We start from the raw sequence: 12,238 nt of genomic DNA, 5'->3' as shown, positions 1-12,238 counted from the left end.
TTAAGTATAATAAATGCCACTGCTATTAAATATTACAAGGACAGAATCAGAATCAGAAAAACCAAGTGCCAGTTATTATAAAACTTTTATCTTTTCAAAGCTACTGACATTTCCTTTAAGTGCAAATATTTTTAAATACTTATTACCATATAGCATGTGATCTATAGCCTGCTGAGATCAGGACTCATAGTGATTTCAATGGTTCCTAACTATATTTAGGAGTATTAGACCTGTCTTAAGGCATGTCCACACTAATGATTTAAGCCAGTTTCAAACATTTTCCATGGCTCCTAACAGAGAACCTCTTGGAACTGTGGAAATATTCAGAGTCTCCAACAAAGATTTTTCTGGATTCTTGGGGGCAGGGATCATAATGGTTAAATATGCTTGAAATTGGTTTAAGTCTGAAGTATGGCTGAATGCTTTAATATGAATGGTTAGGATTTTTGCATTAAGACAATAACATGGTAAAATGCACATCCAAACTAAGCATTAGTTCAAGCTCTTGAGATTCCAATCATTCTCTTTGTCTTCTGCTATGGATTACTTACCCAGAATGAATAGGGCTAGCAGAAAGAGTGACATTGTCCAAGTTGTCAGGGCTCCAGCTTAAGCGATAGGAATTTCTTTCACCTTCTTTGGCCAGTGTTGATACCTGGAAATGCAAGGAAATTAATTTTCTATGTACTTTTCTTCTTTCTCTTTATTATTTAGAGCTTCTAACCAACCTAACTAAAATGTTTTCTATGCCTTAGATGGAATTGGTTTGCTAAAGGCTTTTAGAAGCTATACAATTCTAAAAGTATTATGTTCTGAAATAACAACAACAACAACAACAACCAGCTATGATTAAACTCTTAGGGTGCAAAACTATGCATGTTTCGACAAAAAAAAGTTCTACAAATCCCAGTATTATCCAGGCAGCCATGCTGTCTGTCTAAACCTACATAACATTGCAACCTTAAAGACTAATACATATACTGCTAGGTCATTTAGACAGTATTGTAAATTCTGCTCTGAAGATTCTGCTCTGGAATCTCTATATAGTAGCAAATCTTTAATTGCTTCTAAAAAGAAAAGAGAAGGAAGAACACGCCTTTTTTTTTAATGAACTTGGTTGCCATGTATTGATTTTGGGGAAAATCAATACAAACTAGACTTTTTTGCTTTATTTTGCTGTATTCCAATGCTTTTTCTTCCAATAGTACTTGCTTTCTACAGAGCAGCTTTCTATTATTCTTTTCTATTCTATATTAATTATTTTAAATACAGTTTAAAAATGCTTCTGTAGATGTTATCATATAATGATGTACAAATTTGTTGAGTTCATTATTAAACAAACAAAAAGATTATATCCAAACAAGTTCAATGTTACTACATTACTGCTACTACATAACCCTTGCCTGCAAAATGTGTGGCTGGACAAGTCAAATGAAGTCCAGGAGCTGCAGAGTGGCCTGCCAGAATCATGAGAACTGCCCTGAGTTTGTAGCCCCAACAGGCAACAAAACAGGGGTTAATCAAGTCTTTACTGGGCTGCCTTATAGAGCTACTGAGTTGTGTTCAATCTGATGGTTCACAAATCATGCAGGTCCAGTGATGTTTAACTGCTTGGTTTAGTAAACACAAGCACATTTTTTAATAAAACCCAAGGTGTTCTGGCTATTGGTTTCACCCCATTTTATTCCACAAGTTCCTTGCTACAAAAATTAGAAAGGTGCATCTCTCTTTAAATAATACTAACATCTTTATTCTGCAGTGTATGAAAATATTATACTCTTGCCTTTCACTTATAGACATTGGCCACAATCCAGGAGAATTCACACACTACATACAAAGAAAGAAGTGTACACGTGTATAAAACACTATGTGAAACATTTCTCCTTAGAGGATTTTGTAGAGTTTTAATCACTGAACTAGAATTCTACCATTTTAACAAGTAATTTGAATTCTAGGATGAATGTAACAAAAGCCACCAAGTGAAATAGATGAGCTCTGTCATTTACCCACAAGATATTGCAACAACTATACTTCAACATCAAGATTGCTAATCTCAACACAGGCCATAGCTAGACCTAAGGTTTATCCCTGGATCATCCAGGGGTCAAACCTGTTCATCTAGGTGACACACAGGGGATCCAGTGCTCAGGCAGGGGCAAACCCTGGATAATCTGAGGATAAACCTTAGGTCTAGCTGTGGCCACAGTGTATATACTTCAGTGGATTGGGCTCAAAGTAACTACAAAGAAAACATGTCCCAAAAACAGGTATATAGAGAATGGACACTACCCTTGTACGCATTATGTCTTACAAATTACCCCTCTGTATGCAACAGAAGAGGATACTGCCTTATATTAACTGGAAATTCCTTTCTATCTTCATTTAGAGTACCTAAGCATTTAATTTAATAAAAGTGCTAAAAATCAGGTGAAAAATTCAAAAACAACACAATTTCATTGCAGATGCATGCAAGCATCTCTATCATATTAATATTGTGCTGAATATTATGTGATAATATTGTGAACAATATAGTTGGAAACTGTTCAATTAGACAAAAGTATGAACTGATACAAGTTCCAAGTGAGAGGAATACTATGGAACACACAGAATTAGAGAGCTGGTCCAAACAGTGACAATACAAAAAAGACAAATTAAGGATGGCAATATTTAAAGTTACCAGTTCGGCAGGTCTGCAGAATGACCATAAAAGTCTCACCTGGTGGCTGGGGATAACAACCGTGTCATCAATCATGGTGCTTTCCCTCAAGTAGGAAGCGTGGCTCAGCGTATGGGACCTGTCTGAACTGAAGGATCGCAGGCTGGTAGGTTGGCAATATTATCAGCAGTTGAGATGGTGTTGTGAGGATGGGATTGTGGGCAACGCAAGGGAGTGAAAAAAGCGTGCTATTAGCAAATATGGTGTAACCTCCAGGGGGATGATTTAAACCCTCCATAAAACCCTCCACTTTTTCATGCTAGCACTCTTACAAGGAACTCAGCTGTGCCACTCTCTGTTGGTTCCAGTAGAATCCAACAGAAGTACAACCTGTTCAATCGTCTGCCTAGAAATATTTTAATGACACTTTGTTGCTGAGTTTTCCCCTTTTCTTAAAAATAACATCCTATGAATTTCTTCTTTGTCCTGTTGAAGAAACCATTATTTCTCATTTAAAATTTAAGGAAACTTCAGGATGAAAAAATGAACGAAAACCTCTGATTTTCTTTTTTGTCCCCTGGAAGGTACACAGGAGGTCGCCAGGCATGTGCTTTTTTTGTAATGCAAAATGCCTCCTTTATACATCAACAACGTTTATAGATAAGCAATAAAAACACTGGAACTTTCATTTGTACACACAACACTATAGAAAAACATTTGCTGTAGCAATGAATGATTGAAAGCAAAAATAAGCTACTTCCAAACAACTGAGAGCCTAACTAGACTACATTTTGTCATCTCACACTAAGCTACAGAGGGGGTCTTTACCAAGGTTATGTTCTTCAAATACTAGTTTTGAAGCTTAGATCACTGAAGCTATTACCAGACTATAGTTTGTATGTATGTAGGCTTGTGAGAAATACCTTATATGTTTCTAATTGCCTAGAAACATAAGGATGTTAGGAACAGTGAAGATTTTGGATGCAGTTGAGCAGGAAAATTTATCTAAGCAACATAATTTACTATCTCAACATTAACTATTAACAGATGCCTCATAGGACTATATACAATGCAAAATATTGCAAATTAAAATTATATAGAGAAAAATAATTTATTGGCCTCAGTTAATGTATATAAAGGAAATATTCAGTGCAATATGGCCTTAACATGTATTATTTTGTGACCTATGGCTATAATTCTGCATGCATTTTATATAGATTAAGATATAAATGGGATGATTATCTTCTAGTCAAATTTTAAATGCTGAAATATATGATGTGCAGTGCAACCTCATGCATGTTTACTCATAGGTAAATCATAGGTAACTCATAGGTAAATCCCCCTATGCTCAATGGAACATATCCCCTTAATTGAGATAAACTTTGGAGGTTACAATAGTAAAGTAACTGTCATGCATTTTGTTATTTTGTAGTAAGTTTCTAAACAGAGACACTTGTGTGGCTGTTGGTTTGTTTTTAACAAATCACAAGTGCATTGCGACCCAATTCAGAACATGACCATAGTGGGGACAAAGAATTAAAGCTTCCCTCCTCAATGCTGTGGTCCTGATCTGGTTTGTTCAAATAAAACAACCACACAGGGGCTACAAACCTAGTTTGGGCCTGAAACTGAAATCTTGTTCCATAGTAAAATTGCTTGGGATGTCATTCACTTTTATCCTTTTTCAAAAATATTTCGTAAAAGACCCCAGTCTTTATAAATCCTTGAAGCATCTGCAGCAGTGTCATGAAAGGTTGGCAAAGGATTTGACACGCAAAGTGGAGGCCCTGCTCCTCTCTTAATGGAATATTTTAAGTGGTAACAAGCATTCAATAAACCAAGCAGATAAAGCTAACATTACCGCATCTTTAAAGCCATCACTTGGTTCTTTCCCTAGTGACACTTATAACTCTCTCTCTCTCATATATATATGGATCATGGGACTTATGCAACTGCTCCTTAAGCACACCTTACGAAGCAGGTGCATGATGAATTAGGAATTTTAAAAATGCCATTAACATTATCAGGCCAATATTAAGACACTGTTCACTTTAGCTACCTGTGCTACACAAAATATTACTGCTGATGTATCTGAGGTGACACTGATTTGACAAAAATCAGATCTAAGCAATTTGGCTAACAATTGTTCTCCCTAACCTCAGCTGCCCCACTTCTTTATTAATATCTTTCTTCTCTTGAGACCTTTGTACTGCCCAGCCTTTGTGGAATCTTGCATAAAACAAGCAAGTAGCAGTGAACAAGCTGCATTTATACTGGGATTTGACTCTGTGTAATTAGTCGTTCTTGTCAGAACAAGGTCATTCCTATTCCACAACACAGTGTGAAAACAAATGCCTTTCCTTCAGCCTGTTATTTTCTTATGCATTTCCTATACAGTTCATTAAGCTAGGATTGGTACCAGCAGTACTTTCTGTTTTACTTTCTACTGCGACAGCTATATCATAATTAAAAATGGGGAGCACAGGACTACTGTCACAGCAGAGCACTCATCGTCATTTCCTCGGAATAATGCTGTTTAGCTAAAAGAAATTATCATGTGTCAGCATGACACTTTCTTAAGGCTCTTTTTAACTGGCAGCTTTGTACATGCCATTACAAAGTGTGGGAAGGTCTTGGTAGAGATCATCAATAAATGCAGCCTTAATGGTATTTTTGTCTTCTGCAAAACTGATAAGACTATAACAAATAAAAAGTTCGCAAACCATTCAGGAGGCCTGAAAAATGGAGTTGGTTATATAATGACAGAGGCCACAAGGGAGCACTGAAAAGAACATTGCTTTCATGCTGCAAAATACCTACCTGGGCATAGTACTAACGAAAGCATACAAAGAGGGAAGAGAGAAATAATAAACATGGAACATGATCATGAAATAAAAAAACTAAAGCTCTAAAGCTGATTTCCATTTGAATCAGTTCTGTGTACACGGGTCAGTTAATGGCCTGAACAAGTGGCATTTTCCATAATACAAAAAAGTGGCACCACAGCATTGCATTAACTTGGTTTGCTGCAGTAAAGATAAATTTAAGCAAACAATGCTATTTCCCATTAATACAGGCCTGGTGCTTTACTTTTAGAAAGTGCAAAACTGAGAAAACAAGCATGTCCCCCAGAAAAACTGCTTTTTATTGCTCCCACTTATACTTAAAATAAGGACCCAGGATAAGATGCCTAAGAGCCTTCCTTCTAGAGGTGTCACAAAGATCTATCTTATATTTCATTTAATTAATATGCATAGAAGGCCAATGACTGTGACCAGATGAAAGTATGACATTTGGTACCATCAATATTCAGATGGTACATCACCGAACCTTCCATTTTCATCTGAGCAATGTCAATTTATTTATTTATTTATTTATTTATTACATTTCTATACCGCCCAATAGCCGGAGCTCTCTGGGCGGTTCACAGGAGTTTGTGTGGCTGCAGTGCTTGGTTGAAAGCAAGCTGACTGAAAGTTTTATTATTTGGCATATTTTAATCTGTTTAATTTTTATTTTATATGTACTATGTTTTTAAATGTATTGCTATGCAACATGAGCTTTTGGTCTGAAATTCCTAAAAATATAAGACATGGATGGGCAATCTATAGCCTTCCATATGTTGTAGATGATGATGGGAAGGTGCAGATGAAAACATCTAGAGGAATGCAAATTGCCCAACCCTGATGTAAACCTATATAAATAAACACATCTCCTCTGTGATATGCCTCCCCCACTTGTGCTAGCAATCAGCGGTTCTTCATGCATGAGCCTGAATCCAATGGTTTGGGATGCTTCTTTTTATCACCAAGGGTGGAATTCCATTTTAATATCCTTTTCTTTGAATATTTTGACAATCTGGATGAGTTCTCTAAATTTATAAATTTACCATCACAGAAATAGCAAACTATCCCAATTTTTCATTGTATGACAACACAATTCAAAAATAGAAATAGAAGTGATTTATCAATTTGTCCACACAGATCTGCATTTCTCTATGAATTTGCAATGCAAAAGACAAATACATTTTCTTAGATGGATTAGCCTAGTGTATCAGTGTAAAATTATATACTACAGAATATAATTGGGTATAATATTTGGAGAATAATCGGGCCCTCCATGTATGTTAATGTCTTATAATTTTGTTGTGTATTTTAAATGTTTATGGTTTTGTTTCCCTCCCTCCATGTATATTTTAAACTTTATAAGGCCGCCTTGAGGCCTAGCATTGGGCAAAAGGCAGGATACAAATAAATATAAATATAATAATACAGATAGCTCTTTTAGCCTAGGGTCAGTGAGGGCTTGTGGCTCTGACATCAGGTGTGTGTGTGATTTTGCTCTGAGTTTCAGTCAGAACTCTAAACGAGCTATCCAAGATGCAGAGCATCTGGTTCTGAGTGAAACCTGCAGAGGTTTCACTGCCCACTGATATCCGAGCCACCAGCCTCCACTGCCTAGGGCAAAGAATGCTTTTCTTTTGTAATCCAACCTTTAGAAGGGAGACATCCCTGAAATATAAAAAGGAACACACACACGCTTTTGGAACTGTTGTTGGTAACATCAACTCTAGTGCTGCCTATTCCCAGGCCAATTACAGTTCTGAATGAAGTCTGCCAGTATTTCCACTCATCTCGGAACATGAGCATTTTATGTATCCCTTGCTTGATGGTGTAAGAGGAAAGGATTTCCTATATAAGAACTAGCAATGCCCCTCCCTGCAACACTGCTATAATGATAGGGTTTCATTGAGGAATAATGCAGCCCTCTTCCCTAATGTGCTGTGGATGGAAACAAAAATGGGTTGTTGTCTATACAGAAAAGCAACATGTTATTCTTTGGTTAGCAGCAGAGTTAGCCAGGTTAAAAACTATGTTCCACTTCTAAGAACATCAGTAGAGTCATGCTGGATCACACCAAAGGCCTATCCGGCACAGCATTCTGTTCCCACAAGCACAATATGTGCAACAGCACCCCTCTGCTCATGTTCCCAGAAACTGGCATACAGAGACATACTGTCCCAGATACTGAAGGTAATCATCATCATCAAATTTATTAGTCAACTAATCAGAATGCAAAACCCAGAAAAAAGCAGGAAGTCAAGTTCAGAGTGTGTACACTGCTTAGTTTGCCATCATTAGAGCTTTGGTGTTAATATCAATGATCAAAAATGTAGCAACTGTTAATATTACCTTGGTATTAGAGTCATCCGAACAAAAAACAAGCAACCTTATCCTCCCATGAATTTGTCTAATCCCCTTTTAAATGCAGCCAGGTTGTTGGCCAACAATATATATTGTGCTAACAAATTCCATAGTTTAACTTGTGCACTGTGTGAAGTATTGCCTTTTATCTGTCTAGAATCTCCTACTATTCTGCTTCATTGGATGACGCACATTTTACACACTCCTATCATGTGCCCCCTTATCTTTTTCCCTAAGCTGAAAAACCCTAAACATTGTAACCTTTCATCAGAAGTTTGCTGATCTATCCTCTTGAACATTTGCATTGGTTTTTCCTGGAGCTGTATACTCAAACAGGCGTATAAAAGTATGATATAACAAATGTAAGCCTGTGAAAACTTATTAACAGTTTTTTCCCCCTTGCAAATTGTATTTGGATTCTAGTTTGAGCTGGGAGAATGGGGTAATGGCTCCCCAAAGCCTAATTTTGGCTTCCATGTTGTCCAGTCACACACATGAGCAATTGAGGCAGCGTGAATGGGTTCCTTGGCCTTGCTCTCCTCAGCAAAGATGCAACTCAGGCTTAAGGCCACTTTCAGTTATAGTGTTTTGGATGAGCTTGAGCAGTGGATGAACCACTGCTCCTCAAGAAACATTGTCCTGCACATCTATGGCTAGATCTACACTACTGCTTTATAGTGGTATTGTCGTGCACTGATAGCTGTTGGGGCACAATCCACATTCCGTATGCCGCTTTAATAGTGCTATTTCCTGCTTTTTATTCCACATTCATAATTATTTGACACAAGTTGTAGATCTGGCCTTAGTCTGTCAAAGCATAAACCATCTCTGTGGACTGGGAAGTGCATTCATTCTTAAATTCATCCACATATTGGGGTGGCTATTTAGAAAAAGAATGCAGATACATTTGGCAGAAGATAGATAGATAGATATTCTTCATGAAGTAGTACCTGTCAGATCGGCCTCCTTCCAGGCTGTACCTCAGGTAGTTCATCCCATCTAAGAATTGGCTGCTGGGTAAGGAATCATCACCTAGTTCCTTCAGGTCTTCTGCTCTAAGGTATTCTCCCCCATCTCCTGTCATAGTGTCATCACCTTGAGCCAAAACACACAAAAGTTTGCAAGATTAATCAATTTAAGTAGCTCTACAGTGCTTGAATCCCATATGATAACATTTTAGGAAGATCACCTCAAGAACACAAACAAAACAGGGAACATTATTATCATTCCTGAAGCACAGCAAGCACACATTGTTAATGCACATTAAGCAAACACTGGCATATTAAACAGGATGATATCAGTGTACGTTTTTTATAAAATCATGTTGACTCATTCCTTTGTCTTTTGCCACTATGCATATTCTTGGCTGCACTAATTTCATTTTTGTTGCTTCTTCCATTTAGTTTCTTGGACACAGCATGGGACTGTCTATACGTTTTTAAAGCCCCACAGTGGCTGTGCAGTAGTGCTGTGTCAGTTATACGATGCAGCAGCCACCTCACAGCCACTGAAGGGTTTCCCCATGAAACTGCGCATTGGAAAAGTTGGGACTTAACCCAACTTTTCCCACTGGAGAGAGGTTGCTATGGCTTTTCCGCTGTCTGACCTCACTACAGTGTCACACCACCAGGGGTGTTCCTGGGTGGAAAGTGACCTCTGACTGCATGGGGTGTGCCCGGCAAGCCGAGTGGCCACCGGAAAGCCTGCACTGCCTCCTCCAGTGAAGATTACTCACTGCCACTCCACAGCAGCTATAGAGGGCCATTCATGTTCTAGCCAATGTAGAGTTTATGTGGTCATTACAGACTGGTTTTAAGAAAAATCCAATTAAGCTGCCTTATATCAGGTCTTTTTGTCTATTTATTCCAGTATTGTATAATAAGATTAACAGGAGTTCTCCAAGGCATCAGGCAAAGGTCTTTCCCATTACCTGATCCTTTTAGATAGTGATTAGAGAACCTTTTGCTCTACCATTGAGCTGTGGTCCTTCCCCCAGGGAAACACATTGAAAATGAATCCTTGTACTTACATCAAGTGAAGCTGTGTAAGAATCCCATTGTAAAATATCCCTGCTTTCACCAGCAGTATGATATATAACTGTGACCAAAGGGCAGTTACTAATGTTCCCTTTGTCATATATGTTTTCTTTTTCCTTTATCACATATAATAAATTAATATGTTGTGGAAAGTAACACCATGAGTAAAATTTAACAATGATGAATCTGAAGTCTCCTCTCATTTTACTCTATGGATGAGGAACTGTGTTAGAACAAAAGGCAATATATATTCCCTCTTATAATTTATAAACTGCGCAATATGTGTATTCTATTCCACGTATTTGAAGAAACAGGGAAAAGCATAAAACTGTTTTTTTAAAAAATAACAAAACCCATTCTAAAGCCACATCAACAATTAAAACATACATCAGCTTCTACCACTCTTAAGATTCGGTTCACAGATTTGTTTAAACAAGTGGCAGTGGCTGAGTGTGCCAGCTCCCTGCCACCCAGCTGCTGAGCTAAATGATCCAGGGGTGCTGTGCCCCTGGATTGTTTATCATGATGCCTGAACCCAGAACTGTACTTTTTGAGGAGAGGAGCAACCCAGAAATGTAGCTCAAGAACAAACCATTGGTTACAAGTCTGAATTGTTCCTCCCACAAAAACCTACAATTCTGGGTTTAAACAACCCAGGGATAGAACATCCATGTTTAGCTCTCCCTGGCTGCAGCAGGACCAACTGGGTGGCAAGAACTAGCACGCACACTCACTCCTGCTTCATTCTCAACCACCCACAGTCTGTTGCGGGTTGTTGCAACATGTGAACCAGGCCAATTTCTCAAGCTATCTACCAAATAATTTTAGAAACTGCAGTTTGGCAAGATGCAGAGAAATTCCTGTCTCTGTCTCATAGAACAGCAATTCGCACGATCCCCAGGAATTACTATTAAACCAGCATATGTATGTGCTGGTGTAATTTTGTCTTAAGATGTTACCGTGTTTATCCATTTTAATATATAATTGAAATAGGAGTAAATGTCATGCTTGAACTTAGCTGAATTTGTCCAGCTTAGACAAACATTCTAACAACTGCTTATTTAAGAAAAAAAAACACCTAAATTCAAAAATTATAATCAAACCAAAATTTTTACCATAGAGTCTACCAATTTAAAAGTTCTTGTTATTGTTGTCGTACTTTTTTTTTTATTAAATGGTGCTAGGTACTGCGTCATCCAAAATAATACATTGATGGCTGTTTGGCAAACACTGGCCCTGTTCAGAAACATTTTGGCTTAGTGTGTCATGTGAACCATTCCTAACCATAGGGATGATAAAAGGACTTTCAAGAATATTTTTAAAAGAAATGGAACAAGTGTCAAATTTAGTATTTCAACTTTAATATAAAAGCAAACATCTTCACATTCATTGTGTAGTGGTTTTGTGTACATAATTAACCTTGAATCAGTATCATCTGAAAATGCTGGCTGACCCAGCAAGGCTTACACTAAACCTATGACTGTGAGATGATCTTTTTAAAGAGAGAGAGAGAGAAAGTAGACAGTGATTTACCTTGGGGAGGGGTGAAGATGTCCCTATTCCAAAAGGATTGTATCCAGTGCTGTCTGTCCACTGGTGGAATAGATCCAACCCTCTCCCCTGCATCTCCCCAGGAGGGTTGGGGGACATTTGGAAGCCATATGAGTGGTGCAGGGATAGTAAGGGGAACTCCTATCATATGATATTATTCAAAGAGACAAGCAGTTCAGGTATCAGGGCATGTGCTCCTCTTTAAAAGGAGCCCATATCCTTGCAGGCTTCTCTCCAATGCTCTCTCACTGAGAACTATAGTAAAAGCATTGAGAGGTTTATAGAGTCATTGTTTGCGTGAAATTTGCCTAGCAAACCTTTGTAACCATAGCTACCACTCAGCTCAGCATATTCAAGTGTATTACGTTTCTGCTTTCACCAGCCATGCCGTCTGGTTTAGGACCCAAATAGTGTGCAGATAAGTGATTGCAGATGTATGCCACATGATGTCAGCCACATGCAGCTCTTGAGAGGCACGTATGGGACAGTAGGAAACTGAACCACTAAAATGGAAAGACTGAACATCTGTCCTCACTGCATTGTGAGAATGTAAGCTGCTGAGGGCAACAGCACAAGAACTGCCTTCCCTAACAATTCTCTGAAAACGGAAAAATACAGGAACAATATCTCCCACCTGAATTTTTTATTTATTTATTTATTTACATTTTTTCAGGCAGCATTTCTAGAATAGCTAGGAAGCTGTTTCACTGGAAATGACGGCTGCCTAAAGTACATTAAAGAAAAAATTCTGCAGGAGACTACAAAGACATACTAAGGCATGAGATTCCTCA

The 12,238-nt window shown here is 38.0% G+C and overlaps 1 protein-coding gene across 1 annotated transcript in view; it reads right to left on the bottom strand.

The window, feature by feature from the left end:
* ANK2 (ankyrin 2) overlaps positions 1-12,238 on the bottom strand; it is a 169,248-nt gene that overhangs the window by 56,896 nt on the left and 100,114 nt on the right. The window contains exons 24-26 of the mRNA XM_063136104.1: positions 8,811-8,955; positions 2,717-2,819; positions 552-655 (exon numbers count right to left, since the gene is read on the bottom strand). Of these exons, the coding sequence (XP_062992174.1) occupies positions 552-655; positions 2,717-2,819; positions 8,811-8,955 (352 nt within the window). The remainder of the gene's footprint in view (positions 1-551; positions 656-2,716; positions 2,820-8,810; positions 8,956-12,238) is intronic.

The sequence above is a fragment of the Elgaria multicarinata genome, chromosome 10, assembly GCF_023053635.1.
Source record: "Elgaria multicarinata webbii isolate HBS135686 ecotype San Diego chromosome 10, rElgMul1.1.pri, whole genome shotgun sequence".
In the NCBI taxonomy this organism is placed as follows: Eukaryota; Metazoa; Chordata; class Lepidosauria; order Squamata; family Anguidae; genus Elgaria; species Elgaria multicarinata.
Note: the sequence above shows the minus strand (reverse complement) of the source record. Positions and strands in the feature narration are given on the sequence as shown.